Source organism: Pelmatolapia mariae, linkage group LG1 (genome assembly GCF_036321145.2).
Source record: "Pelmatolapia mariae isolate MD_Pm_ZW linkage group LG1, Pm_UMD_F_2, whole genome shotgun sequence".
NCBI classification, from domain to species: Eukaryota; Metazoa; Chordata; class Actinopteri; order Cichliformes; family Cichlidae; genus Pelmatolapia; species Pelmatolapia mariae.
This window is the reverse complement of record NC_086227.1, coordinates 33568558-33594666: the sequence shown is the minus strand read 5'-3', so window position 1 is coordinate 33594666 and position 26109 is coordinate 33568558. Positions and strand designations below refer to the sequence as shown.

Below are 26109 nucleotides of genomic sequence, written 5' to 3'. Positions count from 1 at the left end.
GCACATGCACAGTGCCTTTGTTTTCATATGCACATGGCGGAAAAAGCATGGCGGCGAAGGAGAATGAGAAGGGCGAAAGCGGATCGTTGAATGAAAGGGATGAATCAGAATTGGTTTGTAAAAATGCTGCAACTTCAGTGGTGTGGAACTGGTTTGGCCAGCACTATTTTTGGTAGAGCATGCTAGCGGGCCGTCGTTATTACCGTGTTTTTTGAAAATACGGCACACTTAAAATCAATCCTTTGATTTTTCTGAAAATCGACAGTGCCCCTTATAATCCTGTGCACCTTATGTATGAATTCTAGTTGTGTCTACTGACCTCGAAACGATTTTATGTGGTACACGGCGCTCAAAAATCTGTCAAGTGTTTTAGTACGACTTTGCTAAGCTACGAAGCCGCACCGCTTGATGGATTGTCGGATCATTACGGCTATCGTAGGCAGGAGCCTCGCGGAGTGATACGTACTGTGCTTCAACATAATATTACCGTATTGTGTGTGTATAACCTCTTTTTAAGTTTTGTGGATATTATACATGGTTATGCTGAGGATATGTCGGCCAGTTTCCACTGGAAATGCCTTTTGGTTAAACTGTCAGCAAGGAATTTGCATTTGCACTGTTAACTTTTTATATAACTTTAATGCACATAAAAACAGCTGCTTGTTTAAGTGAAAATACATTGGGGTTTTTTTTTTTTTTTTTTTTTTTTGCACTAATAAAGTTGTGGAGTTGTAAAGTATTTTGTCTAGTGTCAATTATATCGTCAGTTATATCGTTATCGCAAATTTTCAAATATATATCATGATAAATATTTTTGGTCATATCGCCCTGCTCTAGTGGCAGTTAAGTACTTTTAATAAAATGCTTTCTTTCTTCAGACAGTAAATAAAGTTATGATTGCTACTGTCCAATGATTGCATTTGCTTATTGTCTTAAAGCGGCAGTGGGTTCTGGGTTTGAATCTACCGAAGCCTTTGTGTGTTGACTTTGCATGTCCTCTCCATGTTTACAAGAGTTCTCCCCAGATACTCTGACTTCCTCCAACAGTCCAAAGGCATCCATGGGTTAGGTAAATTGGCATTTCTAAGTTGGTCAGACGTGAGCATGAGTGGTTGTCTGTTCATATTAACCCTGCGATGGATTGATGACCTGTCCAGTGTGTCCTGTTCTCTATAAGAGAATGGATGGATAGATTGGCGTTTTACGTTATTTTAATCCTTTTTTTTTTTTTTTTTTTTTTTTTAAATCACATTTGCCCTAATCTCTACTAACACTTTGTAGCAGACACCATCCACTAATCTGTCAGCCATGCTAGCTGTAGAGCGATCCGATCAGTGCTAGAGTTGTTGGAACCCAAACTGTTTCATTTGGACTGATTAACCAGCCAGTGAGATATGCTTGTGATTTGCTTTTGTGGCTGTTTGTGTTCTTATTGTTATGACATACACTGTGATCATTCAGCAGTTTTTATATAATACAGTAGTTGTCTTTCTAATGCCTTTACCTTTATGTCTTACAGCTCTCATGGTACTAGCTGAACAGTGACCGCTACCTGCCTGAGGACACCTGCTGCCAAATTCCCTTCATCATGTCTGGGATCCATGTAAGTGAAGAACTTATTGCTTTTTTTTCCACCTTTGCTTGCACACTTTTTGTGTCCACATGTAATAGAATTAAAAATCCTCTTCCTCTCTATATTTCAAAGAATCTGTTTGAAATGAAAACACAAGATTCTCTCATTAGCATGTTTTAGTTGATCTGGATGTTACAAAGTCTATAAAAGCTTTAGATCTAACTCTTTTCCCAGTTATGAATCTAATACATTTGTTTTGGGTATCTGCTGGTATCACCCCAATACCAGTTTTACATTAATACACTGTACACTCCTGAGGAAGAGACCTTTTTTATTTTATGTATCGGGCAATATCAGGTTTCAATTAAAAACTGCTTTCCTAACTTTTAAAAATAAAATTTATCAGATAAATTTATCCAATTTAATGAATTGGTATTTTTCTTTAGTAAATTTTAGGTGAATAAAAATGAGAAACAAACAATGGTTGACCCCATTTATTTGCTCAGTTAAGTGCAGCGAGTCTTCACTGCGTACTACTATCATTTATGATTGCCATAGTTTCTTTTTACCCTGCTCTCACTGAGTGCACCTGCGCTCACTCACCAGTGCATCACATGTGGAGTGGAGCTGACAAGATAGATGAAGTGAAATAATATTAATCACGCTGACAAGAACACATTACATAACTGTGAGTGCAGTAAAGGCTTTCCAACAAGTCTTAAAGTGAACATAACGATGACACATCATAATCATCTGAGCTTTTCTGTCACATCAAGCAGCTGGCCCACAGGTTGCAGTTCAGTCAAAAACTAATGTAACCACACAAAGAAAAGCTGCTAGCATAAAATTTGTGAAATGCCACCAATACAGACATCTGATCTTCCAACAGCACTATTCTTACTTTAGATATAAATACATGTACAACTCTTCCAAATAAGTTCCTGTGGTTTTGTTTTAGGGCTGCCACAAACGATTATTTTGATAGTCGACTAGTCACCGATTATTTTTGCGATTAGTCGACTAATCAGATCATGCATCCATTGGACGTAAAACGTACAGCTTATTGCACCAGCATGCATCTGCTCTTATATAACGATCATTAGCTTACAGCTTTAAGTGTTTAAAGTATGTGCTAACTAAAAATAAAGACAAGATGATAGTTTATTAAATTTTAATGAAATTTGCAGATTGTTTCGGTGAAGTTTAATAAACTCCTTGCTATCTAAAATATAACGGGACACCGGAGTATATTCTCGAGCATCTCACACTTCTGATAATCAGTTGTCTGCTTGACGTTTATTCAGCTGTGTAAAAACTATAACTTTAATCTCAGGCAAACCGATTTACTCAGGAACAAATAAAATACTAAAAAAAAGCCAAACAATAACATTTTTAAGTTATCTAAGTGACTTATATATCATGTTTAACCTGAGTAGCGAAAGACGGCGGTGGGTTTGAAAACGATTTGCCGGGAGTCCGGTGTTCTCACGGGCTCTAGTGAGCCTTTCCCCCGGCTAGCTATCGAGCTAGTGGTTAACAGACGTCTCCGAAAACGTCGGAGCGCTTTTGAAAATATGTGGTGTCTTGATAAACTGAGCAGATATTTGAGGTTTACACAGCTACATTCTCGCCTGAAAACATGTTAAACGTTTATTTTGTGACCCAGAAAGAATAATAAGAGTAATATTAAAACTAACTAGCTGCCGCCATTGTTGGAAACTGAGCTGGGCTGCGCTATGAATTCTGGGACAGAGCTACTTCTTCTTCTTCAAGGTTTAACGGCAGCTGGCATCCTTGTACATGCAGTGCTGCCATCTTCTGTTTCAGTCCGTTATTACACTCTTAAATCCTGCTACTTATTCCTGCATCTTTTGTGATCTTACAAAGCTTCAAACGACGCGTCGACTATTAAATCAGTCGTCGACGATTTTGATAGTCGACGTAATCGTGACTAGTCGACTAATTGTGGCAGCCCTATTTTGTTTACTAATCATTAAATTAATAATGCCTTTCTGTAAAGATAGAAAAGTTTCCTCACGTCTTCAGTTGCTGCATTACGTTTGCCCTCTGGCGGTTAATATCTCCAAGCAACAGTTGTCTGGTTTTGTTCATGTTGTTTAATGTAGATGACAAGCATCTCTCTCTCTCTAGATTAAGACAACACTGTAGCATACTCCTCCTTGATCTGCCAGAGGTTTCTTGATGCTGTGATCACAGCACTTTTTTTTTTTTAAACTTCAAGACTTTAACTTTTGTTTGATCCTTCTTCTATATTCTGTCTAATCTTAAACTGAAGCTTCCTATTAGCACAAAGCTGGAAGTTCAAATTGCACGTATCTGAGTTATACTGACAACTACTTTTTAACTTCTCTTTTCCTTGTCAATATTTAAATAGTAGAATTTTATTTAGGAAGATTAAGAATTGCATTTTGCTTAACGCTTTAAATATGTAACCATCTTGTGAAATATAATTGCATCAGATGAATGAAAACTAGCTGATGAAACAGTCTGATTATGCTTTATTTATGCAATATTTTCTCAATCAGTCCAAGTTGTAGCTAATAATAGTTTCATTATTCTAGATATTTAAGCATCAAAATTCAAAGCTTTGCAGAAGTATAAATGTATTTTAAGTCCTCTGTAAAGATTGACAATGTAAGGATGGGGGTGGGGACTGTAGAGCTGGAGTAAGCAAATACAATAAACCATCAAAACTGACTTGTATATCGCCCAAGAGGTGAATTCGAGGTGGATGATCTACATCCTCTTCTCAAGCGCTTCCCTCTTAGGAAACAACACAAGGAAAACATGCTGCTGTTAAAAATATATGAACGCAACTTGGTGTTAAATTTAGCCGTAGTTTTCTTCCCCAGCTGTTTCGTGTGTTGCATGAGGCTATGTCTTAAATTACTTAAGAGCCGCAAGGAAATTTCCCCCAATGACACATTAAGTCTAGCAGAGCCTCAGTTTAATAAAGTTCTTTTCTTGATGTGACCACATGGAAATGAAGGCTATGGGAGATGCAATGTTTTTTTTTTTTTTTCTGTGTCACGGCAGCCATCAAACTCGTAACGCTCTATTGACTGCGATAGACACATTCACAGCCTCCACTGCAAATAAAGCAGCTTGTTCAAGGGCCCTACTCGCTCACTCACACCTGCTGCTTTGTTCTCTGGCTTTGTCATTTCACGTTATTGAGGCATGATTGTGATCACACCGCTTTGCTGATCTAACAGTGCGAGCTGAATGCTCTGTTTTCCTTTCTTTTCTGTCATTTATATGTGTTTCTTGCAGCTGTGGCTTTTAGACAAGTCGAGATTGATAGTGAGTGCAACTATATGGCAGAGCTTTAGTTGAGGTTCAAAGTCACTGCGGTGGAGTGAACAGGCAATAATTCTCACTGAAAGCACATTGTTTTGGGTACACACATACATAGGTGTTTATTTTTTCTCCCAGGGTTATTTTATCTCTAAGCAGGTACAGGTTTGGCAGAGCTATGCTGGGAATAAGCTGAGGTCAGCAGATTTAATAAACCTACTGTTTGTTATCTAGGAAGGAGATCTGCCTCATCCGTTTTTTGTTTTACAAGCATAAACAAAATTAACGCATGGAGTGGTAACTGAACTCTAAATGTCTGAAAATGAAAAATATCAAGTTTGAAATGAGATTCTTGAATTTAAATGTCCTGCATGCTTGTTTCAGTAGCTTGAAACTGTCAACAACTCCCATCTCAACACTAGTTAAATTAAAATGGTGAAATTTCCTTTAAATGACACATTTAAATGCTTTTTAATGGTAAAAGTGTTTATCAAGCTGATGTCAATTGGCAATCTAAAAGAGAAAAGTATTTAGAGAAGATCTGTTTTCATTTTTCATATATAATTTTTATATATGAAAGGCTGCAGTGAGGCCCAGTGTAATGTAAACATGGACTGATCATCCAAAGCTACTTTTGATTCCAAGAATTCAAATTTGGAGCTCGAAATGAGTGTCAAAGCAGATATCAAAGCAGAAACACATTTTGGCTTTAGACACTTGGGTGTTATATAGGGTTTTATGCCTGTGATTCATGGGGAGGGTACTACCATTACACAAAAAAAGTTACTGCTTTATACAGTTACTGCTTCTATCTGATATGTTGTTGCAGTCTTAACATTTTTGCCAAGATTCAAATAACTGCCTTGGGGTGCATTATCTCTGCCTTTCAAGTGTGCAATATCGAACACAGCTCAGCCGAGACAAATTATTGCTTACTATCTATGCCACACCTTTTGTTCATGCACAACATTTAATGTTTAATTTTTATTTTAGATTAATAAACTCTTTTAATGACTGAACAGTGGCTCAGAGTTTAGCACAGTAATCTCCCAAGTTTCCTTGAAAGCTCCAGTTTCTCTAAACATGGGGAAGAAAATTACTTGCTACGTTAATGTTCATATTTCCTGTACTGCACCAGGAAACTACTGCAAAAAGTGTTACTTATGATTTTATTTGTTGAGGCCTTATTGGATTTGAACAGATTTAACACTGTCCTGAAAGATTTGTAAAGGGAAAACAAACAACATAAGAAGAAGAGTAAACTCTCTAAAGAAACATTCAGAATAAGGACTGTAATGCTGGCAGGCTTTGGTTTTAATAAGTGGATCATAGTCTCATAACACTGTGATTAGGACTTGTTCTCGCCCTCCCCAATTGCCTCTCCACCTCTAAACTCTTTTATTGTGTTCTGTAATTTGTTTCATTTAGCTCCTTATGAGTTACACCTCTAGATAATGTTGGTTCCTCTGTGTTTTCTATAATCTAGGTACCATGGTCGACTGGCACAGAGTGTGTAGCCAAGTATAACTTTCAGACTGCCAATGAACAGGACTTACCCTTCTGTAAAGGAGATGTACTGACCATCATCGGAGTCACCAGGGTAAGAAAACAAGTGTCTTGAATATGGTTGTTCTAACTAAACCCACAGAGCTGCCATCCTAGCAATTATTATTCAGTGAATAAGTTACTGTTTAAGCTGTTTCTGTTTCTTCATGGGTTTTCACAGTTAATAGGGTTGTTTTTTTGGATTGTTCACCAATGAGTGGACTTGTAAAATGTTCTCTATGTTAAAAACAATATACAGATACAAAATATGCACAGATGTATGCAGAGATGTAAAAGGACATGGATTTTTTTTCATTCTTGAAATGTCAGCAACAGTACCTATAACAGTATTTTGTGCAGTATTTCATGAGACAATCCTAGTTTTTTGTACTTGAAGTCGGAAGACAAGACAACCAAAAGTTTTGTCCCTAACAAAGTAGTTAGTTCATTCATTTGTATGGCATAGTACAAGATAAATAAAGAGCTACATTAAAAAAAAGTATATCAGCTTTTAAAAAGCTTCAGTGAACTTAATCCTATCAAACAGCTTTATTGCTTCAGTTGGTGGGCTTCCTTTTAGCTAGAGGCACTCGCTGGTTTCTGTTGATGCAACAGCTTGTGCCCACAAATATCTGATGGGGCTGAAGTGGATTTTGGCTTTTATTCTCCACTGTGTCTTTCTGTGTTGTGTTATCTCTAAGGTACAGAAGTGTTCCTTACCTACAAAATGACTTGGTATAAAAATGGTACCCCGCCTTAGTTATGGTATTTCAGCTGTGTTGTGGTGTGTTCGACTGTTTCAGGATCCAAACTGGTACAGAGCAAGGAACCAGGTGGGCAGAGAGGGCACCATCCCAGCTAACTATGTCCAGAAAAGGGAAGGCGTCAAGTCAGGAGGGAAACTCAGTCTTATGCCGTGAGTACTAGAATGGATAATCCCAGTTAAACTGTCATGTCTGTGTGTTTGTGGTGTTTTGCATTTATTTTTAAGACCATACAAACATTTTTTTAATGCAGTGTAAGAGGATAAAATGCATTTTAAAAGCAGGGTAACTATTGTTTTTATTTATTTTTTTATTTTTTTGTAGGATTGCAGAACTGTTTCATTCTGAAATAACATTTTAGGAAACTGCCAAAGTTCTCCAGGATTGCGACAGAATACAGCAATAATCAAAATACTAATGGTCTGTGTCTTGTATCTCAGACATCCTTAAATGTATGAACACGTTGTTATAACCCGATTCACTTTTGTCTCCTGCTGTGAGAGGGAGAAATTAGTCTTGACTTCAAAAGATGAAAATTCCCTGTCTTCTGTTGTCTGTGTCTGACACCCATAGAGGCTACAGCCAGCTGTGCACTAGATTTGAGTGACATTTCGGGCTCTTTGAAAATGCAGCTATTCAAAACGAGGAAAACATAACGAAAGGCATATGCAAATGAAAGGAGACAGGAAAATAGTAAAATAAGATGTTGAAAGCTGTGAGAGCTGCCAGACCATTTGTGTTTACTCTTGAGATGGTAATAAACAAGTCTTTAAACTTTGCAAAGCAGAAGAAAGTTCTTAATTTCAGTAGGAAGTACATGAATTGCAAGAAGAGAATGGTAAGTTGGACCTCAAAGTTGTGGTTTTTTGTAATGGGCATAGTTAAGTTAATTAAGTCAAAGATGAAGTACAATTTTTATTTCAGTTTCTCAGTGTTTCCAGTATTGGAAGTATCTAATTTTCTTTTCATACTAGTTTGACAGTAAGCAGTTATATACATAAGCTACTCATTTATTTCCTTGTACCTTTCAAACCTCGTGCAGCAACAATGAACTCTTCTCGTGCTCCTAGAAGGAAATCATTAACACAATAAAGGTGTCAGCTGCAGATAGAAAGTGAAATGCAATCTTGTCAGCATTGTGTAGCTCACACTATTTTTAGTGATATGTTCTTAACATGTTGGCAGGAAACATTTATATAGACTTTTGACCCTCTTTGTCTCCCTTCATCAACTGCTGCTGAAAGCGTTGACCTCTCTATTTGCCACCTCATACTGTCTGTTCACACCATTTTAAATTCGGTTACTGTGTCAAGCAGCTCAGGCATGTTTTGTGTGTGATATTAGGAGGCCCGATGGTGCAGTAACTTAAAATGAGCCTTGTGCAGCTACAAGGGATTTGTGTGCACACAACAACACTGATTATTAAAGGCTAACGTGGGGAACAGCTGTAATTAATCTGTAGCTCAGAATGAATTTAATGAAACTTGTTTTCAGCCATAACCAAATGTCCTTCTCAGAGTTGCTTTTCTAAAAGGAAGGAGGAAAGAAGAGGGTGCTATGAAGCTAACTCACTACTCTTTGACTCCCAAACATTCAGCATGCTTTCACATCCTGACCTTCTGCTCTAATTGCTGCCTTTGAGATCACTGCATAGTTCAGTGTTTTTAAACTCAAGTCATCAGAAGTCGTTTCTCTGTGTCCTGCAGGGACTTCTGGATTTTTTTATGAATCATCAGCAAATGTCTCGGAGAGGACCTCTCCCTCTCTTCTGGGTTACATAAGGGTTCATCTGTGGTTTTCTGCTTTAATGTTCACCCGTATCGGTTGATACTCGGCTGTAGATACAGCGCTTGCCTCCTTTACTTGACTCTGCTCCATCTACTGCCCTCATGTGGCAGATATCTGCCCCATGTAACCAAACCACCCTAAAGAAAGCTGGCGTATTCATCTGTGCTGTCCTACTCATTCCTTCCAAGTTGTGCTGAACATGTTGTTCACTTTTATTTCAATATGATGTCATTTCTGAAAACTGCGGTTAATTTCTGGAGACAAAGCAGCAAGTGTGTGTCTACCACTGGGCTTTGTGTCACTGGGGCCATCCACTCTTGGCGCCTGCTCTCGGATTATTGGGAGTTAAAGAGCTTCTCTCCATCGGAGAAGCTCCCTATTCTGATCTAATCAACTCGAGCCATGTTAAGCAGCTTTACCACAAGGGCCTCTGCTGTCTGAGGAGACCAAGTGGAGTGATTGAAGAGGAGGAGGGCGTGACAGAGGCAGCCACAGGAAAGTGGGCTAAATCATTCATAGTTGTTAATTACCATCCATTGACCAGCCAGTGCCGATAAGGAGACTTTGTGCTTTGCAATTCTTGGTGGCTAATGTGACCTTTCATACAAATAGTGGCAGAAATCAGCAGGGTACATGGGATAACCCCGTGTGTTTATGCTTAATACCACAGATCAATAGCTATGAATGGAAGGAAATTCAGAATACTGAAATAGGGCGTTAGCTTTTGTTGTAGGAAACTGAAATGTATTTAACAAAGATTAAAAACCGTTTACCATTTAAGCTCGACAGGATGCATTATCATTGAAAAGCAACAGCAGTGTGAAAAAATTCTGTTTTTATAAAAGATGATTGTAAAGATGGTGGTTGAGTAGATCAAAGTGTGTGATGTTGCTGTCTAATCCATCCTTCAGTAGCATATAGATGCCTCCTATCAAGCCATATGGCGAGGTTGATGCTCGTTGTGTAACAGTTAGCTTCTAAATCAGGAAGCAAGCGTTTCTTTGTTGCCACAACCAACAGAATTGTGATCAGCTTTTTAGCTTAGCAGGAGGTGGAGTTGGTTTTTGATCTCCCTCCTTTTCGCTACAGCGGGTGGTGAAAGGTCAATCCGTCTCTTGGTCTCTCTGACCGCAGTCGGGAATGGGTGACTTGGTTTTATCCTGCTCCCCGCCTTGTCTGAGCAGCTTTTGCATTTTCCTGTTATTGCAGTGCCTGTATGTCAGTTTCCGACTCTGCTCCAGGCTTTGTGTATGTGTGTGTGCGCATGCATGCGTGTGCGCGTTTTAGCACCATGTTTCCTGTTGTTTGGGTTCAGGTACTTTTTCACTGACTCCCCAAGATCAGACAGCCTCGCCCCTGCACCATTCAAGCTGAACAGGGTGGAAGTGCTGCTGTCGGCTTCCCATTACTGCCCCCCTCTTGTTTTTCACTTCTCATTTCAGAGGAAGGCTGTGGGCCATGATACATGGAATTTGGTACCTCTGTATGGTTGAAATTTAGTTGTGTTTTTTTCTCTCTCTCTTTGGAGATATGTTCTTAAAAAATGGCACAAGTTGAGTTTCTGCACATAGATCAAACAACGTCCTTGTTACATAAACGCTCTGTGTGCCGCCATAAAACACTTCCAGTCGATCCTGTGTGTCCTTTTTGTCTGACATACTCTCTCTCCCTCTTCCCTCTTTGTCTCCCCACTTGTCCTTCATTTCCACCCCTCTCTTCACTCTCTCCAGCTGGTTTCATGGGAAGATAACTCGGGAGCAGGCCGAGCGGCTCCTCTACCCTCCAGAGACGGGTTTATTCCTGGTGAGGGAAAGCACCAACTATCCTGGAGATTACACCCTGTGTGTCAGCTGTGATGGCAAGGTGGAGCACTACCGCATCATCTACCACAATGGCAAACTCACCATCGACGAGGAGGAGTATTTTGAGAACCTCATGCAGCTGGTGGAGGTGAGGAATGATGGAGAACATATAGCTGTTATTTGTAGTCTAATTTTTGTTGACAGAACACCTTTAATAGTACTACTGGCATTCAGTTTGGCAGTAAAAAACGATGAATGCCTTCTCATCATCATCATCATCATCATTTCCAGCTGGTTTTTGTTTTTAAGAGCCGAAAGACTTGAGGCATTTAACTAAATGTCAAAGAGAGCGATTTGTAAGAAAATGAAACTTTAAATGTCACCTTGTTTTAATGTTCCAGTGCATACTTCCTCTATCCTGAAAGTCACAGAGAGTTAGGCTAAATTTTATGTAGGTAGCTCAAATTAAAGTATCGATCCTTAAAATAACTGTTACAGTAAAAAAGTTTATTCCATCTTAGGGTTTCTTCAGAAAGGGTGGCTCCATAGTTTAGCAACTAACACATGTGCCTGACACATGAAAGATCCCAGTTTGAAACCAGGAGGAGAACCAAATCTCCTCCTGTGGGAGGGTTGCGTTAGGAAGGTCATCTGGTGGAAAAAATCTGCCAAATCAAACATGTGCTACATCTGCTGTGGTGACCCCTTGTGAATAAGGGAGCAGCCGAAACAAGCAGAGTTTCTTCAGTAAAACTGAAGAACAGCAGGAAAACAAACCTACTTGTTTTGGTTTTTTTGTTTTCCCCTTAAAAGGTTGCTATATAATTCCTATGAGAATTTATATTTCTGTTTGTTTCAGGCCAACTGTTTATCCCCTCAGATATGCTTCGTCTGTCTATCAAAGGTGTTTTAGATCTTAACACAGTTAACACTGTACGAGAGACCTGTTTCTAGTCTATTACAGAGCTAAAAGCCCCTTATATCACTTATTTTCTACAGTTAAATATTGTATCTCATTGTCCATTAGGTTACACAATGATCCCATCACATTCCCCTAGCATTTGTGACAGTCAGTCAGTTGCATTAAAAGCTGATTATCTTACATTACACCTGCAGTCTTTGGTTATTGATTTTTTTTTTTTTTTGTTTGGTAAAAAGGAAAATGTAAACCTGTTTGAATCAACAAAAAAGTTGTTGTTTTTTTATTAGGAATAAACAATTGGAATCCATCTTCTAAACTTCATGGCACGACAGCTAATAGAAATAAGTTATGGTAGTTATACGGTGATAAATGATGCAGCAGTTTGATTACATAAGTCTGTAAAGGACACACACGCTGAATATCTCTGTGGACTTCTCCCAAAACTCTGACTCAAGTACGTATCCTTCAAAAAGCTGTCTGATCCTCTCACTCCCTGACTGCTCTCGGTAAGCTGGTTCAGAGGAAGGACGGAGTGTGGAAAGGGGAAGATGGGGAGACATGATGACAGAAACGGAGAGGGAGCGAGATAAAGGCCTTTCATCCTCTTAGATAAAGAGAAGAGCTGGATTGGCGGCTATCACACTTTTAATTGGGCCTCATCTTTTTTGCCTTGCGGGGCGTTGGAAGTGGACAGGCAGGAATGTGCCAGCTGGCAACGAGACCATCTACATCCCCAGCGCATTCTTGTTATCAACCACCCACAATCTCTCTCTCTCTCTCTCCAACACACACACACACCCTCCGGGCTCGGTTCAGCCTCTACTTCCTTTCTCCACCTCCCTCCCTCCTCCTTTCTTTCTCTCTTTGTGTTCCCTGGTGGATACCTGGCATATTGCTTTCTGTCCTCCTCCTCTCATCCCAGTATCTTCCTTTCGCCCTCCACTGTCTCCGTCTCCCTGCTTTACCCCGCTATGTTTCTTTCTTTTGGTATCTCTCTACATCTTTATTCTGTAGCCTGTCTGCATTCCCTTGTGTCTTCTTTCTCTATAATTGCCCATGATAGAATTCCTTACATTCTTGTGTGTTTTTCCGTCTTGCTCGGTGTTCCTCTGTTCTGTTGTTATTCTTCATGTAGACCTACACATCAAATGCTGGCAGACCTCTGTCTTCAGTCAGTGCATCCTCTGATGCATGTGGTTTTTAAAAATATCAAAACAAAACAAAAACAAAAGCAAAGCTCGCTCCATATGGTATTTTTAGGGGTGTAATTGCACAGTCAAAGTATTGTCTGTTAGGGTGCTCACTGGCTGTTTCAACTCTGTGATCACACCTTTCTCTGCTAATTACACATGGGAGGATTGTGATTTAGCCACTTGTGCTCTAAAAACACATTTTCATGCATTCTAAGATTGCATTTCAGTGATTATGTGTTACATAAGCAATGCTAATTAAGGTCCTTTCAGGGCTGTCTTTTTCAAGATCATATAGGCAACGCTTCAGAAATGATAAATAATGACCTGATGAATGCTGAATATAATCTAAATGCATCATTTGTGTATATAACTGTGGCTATTTTACATGTGCAGTTAATTTGTCTTCAGCCTTCCTTCACCATGCTGCCCCCTGGTGGTTATAATCGTATCTTACAGTCTATAGTCATCACATCAGTCCACAGTTGTGTAACAGTGGTCACAAAGAGGTTTCATGATTTATGTAACTTCTGCTATCACTTAAGGAGGCACTGATTTATTTTCACATGATTACTTCTTTCTTTTTTTTGTCTTTGCAATTCAAAGCAGATGGTCTTTATTTCTTTACTTGCCGTGATAAACAGGGTCCTTGCCTTTGTAATACTAACTTAATTGATAGCCAGATATAGACTGGGATTAGATTATTTTGTTGTCTTTATAAGGATGAACTATAAAGTGTAATATGGTCCCACAAATGTGTCTGTCTGCATACACGTTTCCATTTGGACAGACAGCAGAGAGACGTTTTCACCCATGTCAGGTCTGCTGCCATGCAGTCTTCCAAAACTTATCTGCACATCGCTGGAAGCAGATGATGTATGCGTCTGCTGAAAGGCGATTGGTTGACAAGTGGGCCAGAATAGGGAAGGGAGTGACAGAAGAGTTCATCTCAAATGAGAGGATTGTGGAAAAAAAAATCTTAAAAGATCAGAAATACAGTATAAAAAGTACAGACAGCAGCTGCAGTGGACACTTGTCACTGTCATTGTCACTTCAGCTGTTTATATGTTATAACCTCACTCTTCTCCGTGGCTGGCAGACAGACCAACAACAGTACATGCCAGAGTGGCCCAAAGACCGGTTGTACCACATACTTTGCACGCTGCCTCCGTCTGACAGCAGAGCTCTCTGTAGGTAGACGAGTCATCCCTGTATTGTCAGCTTGGTGCAAATGCACCAGCCCTCTCACCCTCCTCTTTGTTCCCACAGTAAATGCTCCCCAGGAACCTCACCTTTCAGCTGGGGAGAAATTCTACAACTTTTGTCAGCTGTAGTTCAGGGCGACACTAATACTGACAGTGTCCAGCAGAGGTTTAAACATTTCCCAAGTGTGATCTTTTCATCACAGTGTGTCTGACTTTAAAGTGTAGATTTTTATTTCTTTGTGTTTTTTGTTTGTTTGTTTTTTAACTGACTTCTGTTGATAGTTACTTTTCTGTAGTGTATTGATTATTTAAGCATTTTATATAGTAGCCAGAGCTGCAGGGGATGTAATTTTATAAGTGACTTGCCCTCCGTATTGTTGTCCCTTGATCTGTCCACATCTGAAGTAGCTTAAAGAGACTACACCTTATGCTTTTTCTTATTTTGTTTTACAATGGTGGATGCTCATATTATATAAAACATGTTCAAAGTTTCCAGTAACAAACAAGTCTACTAATGGGTCTGCATGATGTCAGTAAGGGCTGATATCCATAATTTGGTCATCTCAGACACGCAACTCAGGCTGTGAGCATAGGAGACCCACCCACAAACTTTACCAAAGGACAGCCAATCAAAAGAAATCTGTCTTAAAGGGAAGGAAGCTAAAATGTTTTACACAGTGGATGAGTCTCTGTGTAACATGAGTAGGAATCATTTCAAATGGAAATGCAGTGAAAGACACATAAAAGACCTTTAGTAAGTTTAGACATAGTGGATCAGCTGTCTCTTTAACTACACGAATTTAAAGAAAAAAAATAGAGCTTTTAAAGTAATAAAACTTTATTCTGCTGGGGTTTTTTGGTTTGTTTTAGAGCTGGAAAAAAGGCAAATCTGAAAAAGTACTCATGTCTTTTGTAACTGGAGCTGATTAGAAACACACACTGCTTTAATAGAGTACTTCTGACTGGAGCTGGAGTTAAATTTTACAGAGCAGTAGAAGCAGCCCTTAAACTTCAGGCGAACACCTTACTGTGTTTTCTAGCTTTGTACTCTGCTGTAAATCCTCCCAACTTTGCTGCTCCTGTTTTATTCCATCTTTTATATGGAAATAAGGCCGGGATTCTGTCGTCCCTCAAGACGAGCCTCCTCGTCTTTAACAAAGATGCATGTTGATAAAAGGTAAACCTGTCATGCTGTATCTATTTGGTGGATGGAGCCTCCTCTCATAAAATCTGACAACACAGCTTGAATCTTCTTTTCATCGCTACCGTCACATTTTTCTGCAGAGGGTGGCCCCGAACATCAGCCTCGCTTTTGTTTTGCATATCAAAAGCTTGTATATAGACTCAACAGTAGGAAGTAATCCAAGAACATCCGTATCCGATCATTCAGCTAGGTACAGTGGCACAGTACAGTATATACTGCTGACCTAAATTCAGGGAAAACCTTTTGAGAGAGGATTTTCTTTGTAACTTTTAACACTTGAAGCATACATACTTTTTTTTTCTTTATGCATGGAGATTGTATTTAATTCTCAAACTTTCTCTCTCCAGCACTACACCAAAGACGCTGATGGCCTTTGTACCAGACTGATTAAACCCAAGTTGATGGAGGGAACAGTGGCAGCGCAAGACGAATTCTCTAGGAGTAAGAGCACACAGAGCTCATTACACAACCCTACAGGGACACTGGCACCAATACACACAGGGACACTTTGTTATGCTTGTCTTTATATGCCACATTAACCTCACAGTATCAGATGCATGAACACACACACACAGTGTACAGAGAAATCCTGCGTCTCCTACGAGCTTTAATAGCATTAATCAACAGAGGGTGGTTAATCTTTGTGTGGCTGGGAACGACTGCTGGGCTTCACCGGCTCTCAAGGTCAATCTCCAGCTCTGTCTGTCTTTATTTACCCTCACGTACCCATCTGACCCGGCTAATTCTTACACTAGAGAAATGCAAAGATTAATTCTCCTGCTTAAAGGATATACATCATTGTCAAAGTTATTTTAACAAGAAAATAGCTGCTGTAACTGCAAAGTCATGAACGTGCTGTAAGAGGATTTTTTTCATAACGCCTTTTTGGAATAATATTATTACTTACATTATGATTACAGAATGTCATTAATGTCCTCTTTTGGCAGGTGGCTGGGCATTGAACAGAAAAGAGTTGAAACTCCTCCAGACCATTGGCAAAGGGGAGTTTGGGGGTAAGAAGCTAATTTAACCAGGATTATTTCATTTTCATTTCTCACATCAGGCCAAGGTCACCTTGGAGAATGTACTAAAACTTTTCCCCTCTGTGTCCTTGTCAGATGTGATGGTAGGAGACTACAGAGGGACCAAGGTGGCGGTCAAGTGCATCAAAAATGATGCTACAGCACAGGCTTTCATCGCTGAGGCTTCTGTCATGACGTAAGATCCACAGCTATTGCTTTTTGTAGTTCACACCACCTATAAAAGATGTTTCTGTCTGCAGACATGTTTCTTCATCAAATATTAGGTCATCCTCTGTCATTTTTGTGGGTAGAAGTTGACCATGATTGTTAAAAATATTTTACTGCATGCTTACCGCATATTTTTTTCCCCACTGTTTCTGTGTTTCGACAGGCAACTGAGGCACAACAACCTGGTGCAGTTGCTAGGGGTAATCGTGGAGGAGAGGGGCAGTCTCTACATCGTCACAGAATACATGGCTAAGGTCAGCCCAAGTGCTCTTTTATGACAAGTTCTAAAACTGGAAATGGTACATGCTCGCATTAACCGTCTGCGATTTAAAGGCTAGTTCAGCACTTTAAGAGAATAAAACACAGTCAAAACCACACTAATGAAACAGTTGTTAGCCTTGCTTGGCATAAAGACAGGAGACGCTGAAAAACACCTGACCTGACCCCATTCAGCGGTTACAAAAAGATTTATATCTTGTTTGTTTCATCTGCACAGGGGGTTACAGGCTGTGCACTAGAGGAGGCATTTGCTTCTAAGCCAAGAAATGATGACGACTGTGACCCCATGTAAAACAGCAAATGGATTTTTAAAACACTTGTTATTGTACAGATGAAACAAATGTTTCCCCTTATTAAAAAAAAAATACTTTGACATGTTTTCTTTTTTCGCACGGGGTCATGGATTTGGTTTTTACTCAGACTATTCATGCTAAAAAATGTACCTACACAGTTTTCTGTGAGACTTTCTTGAATGTAAGCATTGTGTTAATAATCCAAACTGCACCACAGGGCAGCCTAGTGGACTACCTGCGCTCTCGAGGGCGGACTGTTCTCGGTGGAGACTGCTTACTCAAGTTCTCACTGTGAGTCTCTTTCAAGCAATTATTTAAAAAATTATTTAAAAAGGAACATTTTTAAACTGCTCTTTTCGGGATCTGAAACGTTGATTGCTGCAACTCATAAATCCTTATTTATTTTAATTTAATAATTATCTAGCTAACATTGTTATCTAAAGCAAGTTAAGTCCATTGTGATCAGCACAAAGAATGAGTGTAAGCTTTCAGATGACCATTATTATATGTTTGTCTCAAATTAATCAGCTCAGGTTTCATTTTTCTGTGCCAGCCTTGTAAGTTTTGAAATAACTTACAGTAGTGAAAAAACATTTTGGAGCATTTACATCTGAAACTAAATTGAAAATCATAATGGCTTAGTTTTCCCTCTAGCCAAGCTAATTTTCCTGACAAGGGCAGATGATAAAAGTAAAATCCTCAACCACCTATTGCCCTATATTAGTTAGTTCTCACTAATCCTCTTTCGTGGCAGTGACGTGTGTGAAGCTATGGAGTACCTGGAGGCCAATAACTTCGTCCACAGAGACCTGGCGGCTCGCAATGTGCTGGTTTCTGACGATAACATCGCCAAGGTCAGCGACTTCGGCCTCACCAAGGAGGCATCCTCCATACAGGACACTGCCAAGCTGCCCGTCAAATGGACATCCCCAGAAGCACTAAGAGAGAAGGTGATGGAATGAGACCGGGTTGATGTTGCTGACTCGACTCTTAATTGATCTGAATAAGGGCGGTTTATTTAAAATGGGTTAAAAAGGGGAGGCTGCAGGATATCAGTTTATTTGAATGAGAGTGCCAGTCCAAGACAGTCTTTTAAATAGTGGTATAATCTTGATCCCGGGTCTAGCAAGTCCATTAGTAGTGTGTTTGTCTGCCCTAAAAGTTTTTAAAGAGCCCAGTTTAACAAAGAGTGGTGTTTAGTGGCTTATAAACGGTTTTCCTGCCGGAGAGTAAAAGCAAGCCCAAAGGTTTTCTCAACATCTTAATCGAATCATCTGTCAAGCTGCCCAGAATTTCTGCCCAGATAAAGTAACTCTGGGCACCCAGAGCCTGACAGCAAAGAGTGTATGACTGATGAACAAGCTGCAAATATGGGGGGGGGAAAAGGAATTATTCAGCTCTATTTCCAACAAAGTTAGGACACTGTGTAAACAAATTCACTGAAATGTTAATGAATTAAGGCCTAAGTTTAACTGAAAATGTAGAAAATGAGAAATGTGTTTCTGAATTTGATGCCAACATCTTAATGTTGGTTAAATTAAACACAGACGGTGTTATATGCGAGGGTCAAGGCAGCAGACCAAAATATAATGGCCGTGGCAGCAGTGCAGTGGAAATGGACAGTTATAGAGTGGAAATCTTTATATTTAAAATGAAAATGATGGACTGTCTATAAAAATGGCAGCAATTCCTTAAGTTTAAGCAGTCCTTTTGTTAAACCCCTCGAATTAAAGTTGAAAGTGTGCACTTCAGTCACATCTTGATTGTTTGGTTTAAAATCCACTGTGGGGGTGTATGTACTGTACGACCTGGTTTTGTTGGTCTGGAGGGAGGCACAAGCCTGATCTGCTTTCTGAATGCTTTTATGTATAATGTATGAATTTCGGCTTCTCTCTTAATCCAACAGAGGTTTTCCACTAAGTCAGACGTTTGGAGTTATGGGATCCTACTGTGGGAGATCTACTCCTTTGGGCGTGTGCCTTATCCTAGAATTGTAAGTACCTTTATGGGATTTTCTGTGGCTCGCTGACGTCTGACATACACCAGCAGATGGCAGGCTTTATTGCCTGAACCAGTTATTTATTTTTGTGCAAGATCAGTGTAACTGCTGGTTCTCTGTGTTGGCCTCATTTATGCCATGAAACAACTGAAGCGGGTGATGTGTCACCGGTTGATACGTTCGCATTTTCAGTTATTCTTGTTATGTAGAATAACCTTTCCCTGGAATATTACAGTTTGACTGATCAAAATGTTGAGCTAATGTCAGCATTTCTTTGTCTGTGTCCTTCAGCCGTTGAAAGAAGTGGTGCCTCGGGTAGAGAAAGGGTACAAGATGGACGCCCCAGACGGCTGCCCCGCCGTGGTGTACGACCTGATGAAGCAGTGCTGGACCTTGGATCCCGTGATGCGGCCCTCCTTCCGCATGCTGAGGGAGAAGCTGCAGCATATCAGAGCCAAGGAGCTCTACCTGTGAAGAGGAGGCGCTTGTGGGGGGTACCGGGGGAAGAGGACGGGGGCGAGATGCAGCCCAGCACAGCTGTAAAGTGGGAGGAGGAGCAGGAGAAGGAGAAGCGGGACCACAGCACTTTCCTCCTGCCTGCCAAGCCTCTTGACCTGTGAGACTGCTACGCTGTGCCCCCTCCCCCGACCTCCACCGTCCACCAGCCGTCCTCTGCTTTCACACTAGGACTGTTTTCCTGTTCGTGTTGTATAGCTTTTGCCAGACAATTTCCTCTTCTCTCGATGGGCCGCTCCTCTTTCCTCCTCCTACACCTGCCACTGCTCACTCACTCTCCCTTCTCTTTGTCACTTGGTCCAAATTGCTCTTCTTCTTCTATGTGAAAGTTCCCTTTTCTTTCTTTGTATTTCCTCCCCTCCTCCTCCTCTCCTGAACATGGCATTAACTGGAGGGGAGGCTGGCCTTTTCCTCCACGTTTGTCAGGTGCTCTTTTCTTCTCCAGTCCACCCCACTCGATCATTCCCAAATTCTCATATCACCATGTGGCTTTGCATGCCTTTCAGCCCAACTCTGTCATTCCTTCCTTGCATCCCTCCTTGCTTTCCTTCGGCCTTGTTGTCAGGTGTGGGGCCTTCGCTCTGTGCCAAAGTGCCTCCAGTCTACAGAGCTCCAGACTTCCCTCTAACACTTCTTTTGATTGGACTGTTATGGTTTCAATTTTTATTTTTTAAACAAAATCTTTTTTATTGCTTTCTTTGTTCCAGAGGTTATTAAACTGTTTTGTTTTTTTAAGTGGCATCTCCTTCACCTCCACCATCTTTACATCAGACTTTTTTTTTTTTGGTTTTTGTTTTGTTAATCCAAGCGTCCATGAAGAGCACGAGAATAGGAAGTGAGGAGACTTGGGGGGGCCAGTGTCATGTTCATCCTTCCTTAAAGACCGCCCAGAGGAGCGGTAGGTGGGTGGTTGGGTGGCAGGGCAATAACAGGAGAAGAAGGGGGAGAGGCAGTTCACAAACATGGTTGATTCATCATACGTGGGCTTGTTTTTATATCAAAATATATTTAAAGGATTAAAAAAAAAGAACAAGGAAAAACTGACTTGGACAGAGTTAAAAAAGGACGATTTTCAGAAGCCAGGAGCAACTTGCCGTTAGGGATGTTCAGTGTCTCTGTGAATGCTAGGGTCGGGGTGGTGCATGCTGTGTGTGAGAGGCCTTGGGTTCAACTGTCAGTGCTTTCAATGTTCATTGTTTTATTATGCTATCATAATTATGAATAAATCATTCCATCTGAACAGTGTGAAACACCTGCATAATTATATCTAAGTGTGTGTGTGAGAGAGAGAGAGAGCATATTTTAGCAGGAGGAGTGCTGTCTTACTGTACAAGCACCTCCCCACCTCCATGAATGTGTGGTTTTTGGATTTGACAAGCGCCAAATTTCAGGGTTGAAAATAAAGCAAATGTTAAAATGCCCAAAAAAACCTGCAATTCCTCTGTTGGCCACTAGAGGCTGGCTCCAAAGTAAATTCCACCAGACAAAATTAACATGTTTACATCCTGGTACAATAAAGCCACATGGGCACTGCGCTATTAATGGCTCTAAAAAAACAAGGGGGGGTTTCCACATCATGATCACAGTCCTTAGTGGTAATGGAGGTTATAGAAATATTACTAAATCCTGTTTTCGTTTTCTCAACTTTCGTGGTTTATTCTCCAGGGACTATGAGCTGTGTGAATCTATATTTAAATTACTTTTGGTTGCTGTTTTGCCATTTTCCTTTTGTCTCTGCCGATAATGAGGAAATCCCTTGATCCCAATTAAAGAGACATTTAAATCCACACTCGGCTTTCTGCATTGCAATGCCCTTCAGTGAGTTGCAAAGTAAATGTGAAGGGTTAAAGATGTCTAACAGGATGAAAAATGCTTATTTTCCCTTGTAAAAGGAATAATATCAAAACACAACAATAGAAAAGAGTTCTTTGATATAACCGTTCAACTCTTTAACTTTTTTGTGATGCAGATCAGAAAGCAAAACGACTGAATGATCTAGAGGAGTGTTTTACATCTGCAGCTATAAATAATCCTCATGTGATCATTCTTTGATAGTACTGCTACAAACAGATGGGGTTTGTCATCAAGGTGTGAAGGAGTGTCAGCTGAGTTGTTCCCAGTGCTGCCTTCACTGTGCCTCCTCTGCTCTTTGGAGAGGACCCAGTTGTCCCCAATACAGTGACTTATAGGCTGAAACGGGACCAAGAGTTCAGTGGACTGGCCATCTGTGTGGTGCTTTCACTTTTAGCTCATTTGAATCTCATCTTTCCGCCTGCTTCTCAATCTTCTGCTGCAGCAGCAGACAGTTGTTTGGGTCATATTTTCATGTGAATCCTATGAATTTTAATGGCAGTGACAGGGCGGTAACAATAGGATGGTTACGTAAGCACGGCAGTTTGTGCTCGTGGCCAAGACTGTGCTGCTGTCAGGGCTCATCGCGCCAGCTCCAATTTACCATCCTGCCATGGCTGCACAAGATGGGCCCTTTTGCAGAAGCCAACCCTGCAAAAAAAAAAAATCCCAAAGTAGCTCTGCTATTGGTGAAAATTACAGCTCATTAGGCAATTGGGGGAGGATTTCTAGATGTCATCTGACTGCCAGAAGTCACCACCAGGAGGCATCCTACAGTCTGAGATCCCAAGGGAGCTGAAAAGGAGCAGCGCAGAGCTTTCAGCTCAGATTTAATTGCAGTGCTGAAGGAGGCACTCAAGATATCAAACGAGAGATTTTCTCAATCCATGTCAAAGGTCAGAAGCAGCTGCATCCTTTAATGGCGTTTGGATTCTTAATGAGACACCATTTGCTGTCGCAGCTCATCTGCTTCCACCTCATTATACCCTATTTGGGTTTTTTTTTCTTTAATATTACAGTAAACTATTGTGCGATTATTAAAGTATATTTTAAAATGTAAAGCCCAGCTTGAAGTGTCACAGTGACAGGAGCTTGTGGTGATAGCAGTGACGGTTAATGCACGGCTCTCACATCTGGAAGCCTCAGTCTTTGGTTCACACTTAAGTAATCCTGACAACCGCACAGCTCCTCGTTCTTAGCAGGCACAAGCACGAGGGTTGATGTGTTAATCAGCTTTCGATAAGTTATGGATCTGTGCTACTGGCAGCAGCCAGGCACAACTCTACTGACAGTGTAATCTGATTACACCAACACAGTTTTTGGGAGGGAAGGATGAGGAAGATGCTCAGGGCTCTGCACATGTTTTTGTGCAGTTGGCATGTGCATTGTGTGGTCCCTCCCCCACACGTCAAGCTGGACCTGACAGACTTACATGCGTGACAGAATGAGGGTGAGGTGGGGGGTGTAACTTCACATACAGGCAGCACATTAACATTAAGCTTGTATCATGTGCTGTTTATGGGTTTCACGATGGAAGGGTTCTTCAAACCCCCGGTTCGGTTGCATAGCTTGGATTACTCTGCAGTTTTTTAATGAGTACTTTCACAGGGCCTGTATGCAGATGGGCCACCTCCGCTGTAGTTAACCTTTAATACCCTGAAGCAGCTGGAGGTTGCAAAATTTGCACTTCAGTAGGCTACACCATGACCGAAGTGAGTCATCGGACTTTTCCCCTGCCAAACACATGACATTACTTTAATAAAAAAAAAAGCTAAACTTGGTCTGAACCAGATATTAATGATGCAGGTGTGTTTTGTTAACTTTGGAGTGAGCCAGGCTAAATTGAAGTAGCTGACTGATGCCTTAGGCTTTATATTGGCACCCAGACATGACTGCTGTACAATTTTCTCATCTTAACTCTCAGCAAGAAAGTGTCTTAACCCTAAATGTTGAACTGTTCCATTAAAGACGGTTGTCAGTGATGCAGCAGACTGTAGAGGGGGGGAAAAAACCCTTTGGATGCCCCTTAATTACTGACTCTAGGGGGTTTATTGTGCAGCTCAAGCACTGTCACCAAGTGTGGGAGTTCTTTATTTTCACACTGTTTTAGTGACAAGGAGCGGGCGTTGAGCTGACAGCTGATGAAGGAAATGATATTGACATTATCAGGCCAACATGTGGCTGGCTGTGTCAAATGTGGCCTCGGTGACAGAAATCTTTTCACATGGACACATCCCTTGGTCACATCACATGTCTTTTTCTGTCTGGCTTTGTGCCCCTCACCACTTCGCTAAAAAGCCTAAAAACACGCTGCTTCCTGCTGCAATTAGCTTCTATTTAGGGACTGACAAGGATGTTAACATTTCAAACACTGATAGCACTTTTCTGTCCTTGTGTGTGATGCTGTATTCTGGACCTTGTTCTGTATCACTGCAGAGTAGGGTCACGGTTGTTTTTAGCAGTCTGAATCACTCCCCTCTTGGCCATATGCAACATATGTTCTTTACTCCACTGCATGCTCTGTTTGCTGTGAGATCAGCAGTCATGTCTGCATTGTAAATGTTGACATTCTTCTTTGCATCTTTCGGTTTGTGTTAAGTGTGGCACTGAAGCTTCATTTAACTCTCAGTCACATCAAGAGCTCATTGAATTTTTCGTGTCTGAGTGCAGCAGGCATGACATCAGAAACGGAACTACTCGTGAGCACAGCCAGCGAAAGCTCATGTACACCATGACAGAAGGGAGCGTGATCTCAGATGTCAGAGAGTGTCATCAGGACATCCTCTGCTGAAAGGAGAGCTCTTTAGCTATGAATTAACCCAGGCATAAAAAGAACTTGGTACAGAACGATGAGCAGACACATCAATTAAGCACTTTAATCTTTAGTTTTATGTTTATTTTCCCATCAATTTGAAATGTATATTAATAGATATCCATGAGTGTTCATTGGCCTCTATGTAAGATGTAATGGTTTTTGGTAAAAGATCCCATTCAAAAACATTTTTGATACTATATGGGTGGAAAAATTCAGAGTTCTTGTTCTGTGTTTAAAAACACTCCATCAGTGTGTGTTGCAATGGTAGACACCTTTATAAAAGTACCATAAGTTACAGGTCCAAAGCACAAAGGGGTCAAAAGCTTGCATATTTTAATTCACATTACTTATTTTTCTAGCACTTTGACGCTCCATAATTTCAGTAGTATTCTTTAAAAAAAAATCATATTTTTTTATGAGGATCAATTTCATGGGGCGTACTTTCATGTGAAAAAGAGTTTTCACAGGGCTTTATGCAGACCTGTGAAAAATTAAGCACACCCTTGCTGAATTAAGAGGGTAAAAAGCAGTCAGGCAGTGCTAATCAAATGCACTTGATTAATTAATCATTAGCAAGTGTGATCACCTTTTTGGCAATTTGCTGGTCTGGCTCATTCAGGTGTGTGCTTAGAGAGTGGCACGGGGATGGACATCCCAGCAAATTCACCATGAGATAAAACTGAGCAAAGCACAAAGAAGTATCGGGAGAAGTACAGGGTTCAGTATGAGCACGGCGGTGGAAGGATGATGATTTAGGCATGTTTTCAACCACAGGACCTGGCCACCTTGAGCAGAATTTTGGTCCCAGGCTAATTTTTCTAGTGACAAATCCTGTCCACATAATGACATAAAATGAATATATTCAAACTTAGCATTGATGATTACCTTTTAACTGATCAGGCAGCTGTAGGTCCTTTAAACAGTCGGAAGCAGTAAAAATGTTGTGAAAAGCTGGCTATCAAGGAGGGGCAGCAGATGAGGCACATAAGGCTTATAGTCTCAATCCATACTGGCAGGAATTGACAGTATTCTCTGCCATGTTCCTTATCTTAGCATAGAGTTTTGGGCTGATATGAAAATCTTTATTTGGATAGTAATGATAGAGGTCCAATATAAGAGTTTGAATCTTAGTGTGACAGGCTGTTCAGTCGTTGTCATACTCTTGTCAGTTGAAAACCCCTAAAATGTCAACCTGCTGGTGGTGCTAGAGGAAAAGTCAGGATTTTAACCAGGATTAGTTCCACTTCCCGGGAACTGTCCATCCAGTGGTTGCTGAGATATTTCAGTTTGGACCAAAGTGCATCTAAGACTGACAGCGACATTCACAGAGCCACGCTTCTTCTATCATAGTGATGCAAAAGACATGAGGTACAAGTGCCGTCCAGATCACATTTTCACAGTAGACTCTGATATCATATTTATAAAGTCATCGGTTCCAAAGCATCCAGACTCTGATCTTTATTTTTTCAGTTTATAATGCAGCCTGGATGAAGGGGGTTTTGAGTCCTGGTGCTGTCCTGCTGCTAATCATAGCTCAGGCTGTGGGCCACATGATGTTCTGGGGAGCTTGGTGTATTGGGACAGATAACGCGCAGGATCTGGGTCCAACAGCGGACCTGGCGGGTGAGAGCGCAGCAGTTTTGTAATGACGGTCCAACGTGAACCACTGTGTGTCCTCTCGTGTCTCATCGTCATTGTATCTCACAGTGGGACTCGGTGATGGCTCACAGGCGGAGCGAGACTGTGGAAGGAGGATAACAACCACAATCAGAGGAGAGCTTTGCCTGCTGAGCTA

At 40.7% G+C, this 26109-nt stretch overlaps 1 protein-coding gene across 2 annotated transcripts in view; it reads left to right on the top strand.

The window, feature by feature from the left end:
* The window catches only part of LOC134631274 (tyrosine-protein kinase CSK), a 51912-nt gene extending 31024 nt beyond the window's left edge, over window positions 1-20888 (top strand). Inside the window, exons 2-14 of one of the 2 annotated variants that reach the window (XM_063479465.1) lie at window positions 1014-1069; window positions 1520-1603; window positions 6378-6491; window positions 7240-7352; window positions 10719-10938; window positions 15659-15752; window positions 16259-16324; window positions 16430-16529; window positions 16725-16815; window positions 17351-17424; window positions 17888-18083; window positions 19040-19126; window positions 19424-20888. In XM_063479465.1, coding sequence (XP_063335535.1) covers window positions 1589-1603; window positions 6378-6491; window positions 7240-7352; window positions 10719-10938; window positions 15659-15752; window positions 16259-16324; window positions 16430-16529; window positions 16725-16815; window positions 17351-17424; window positions 17888-18083; window positions 19040-19126; window positions 19424-19606 — 1353 coding nt within the window. In that variant the 5' untranslated portion in view covers window positions 1014-1069; window positions 1520-1588 and the 3' untranslated portion in view covers window positions 19607-20888. The remainder of the gene's footprint in view (window positions 1-1013; window positions 1070-1519; window positions 1604-6377; window positions 6492-7239; window positions 7353-10718; window positions 10939-15658; window positions 15753-16258; window positions 16325-16429; window positions 16530-16724; window positions 16816-17350; window positions 17425-17887; window positions 18084-19039; window positions 19127-19423) is intronic. The other variant, XM_063479457.1, reaches the window with a different exon arrangement.
* Window positions 20889-26109: the final 5221 nt, after the last annotated feature.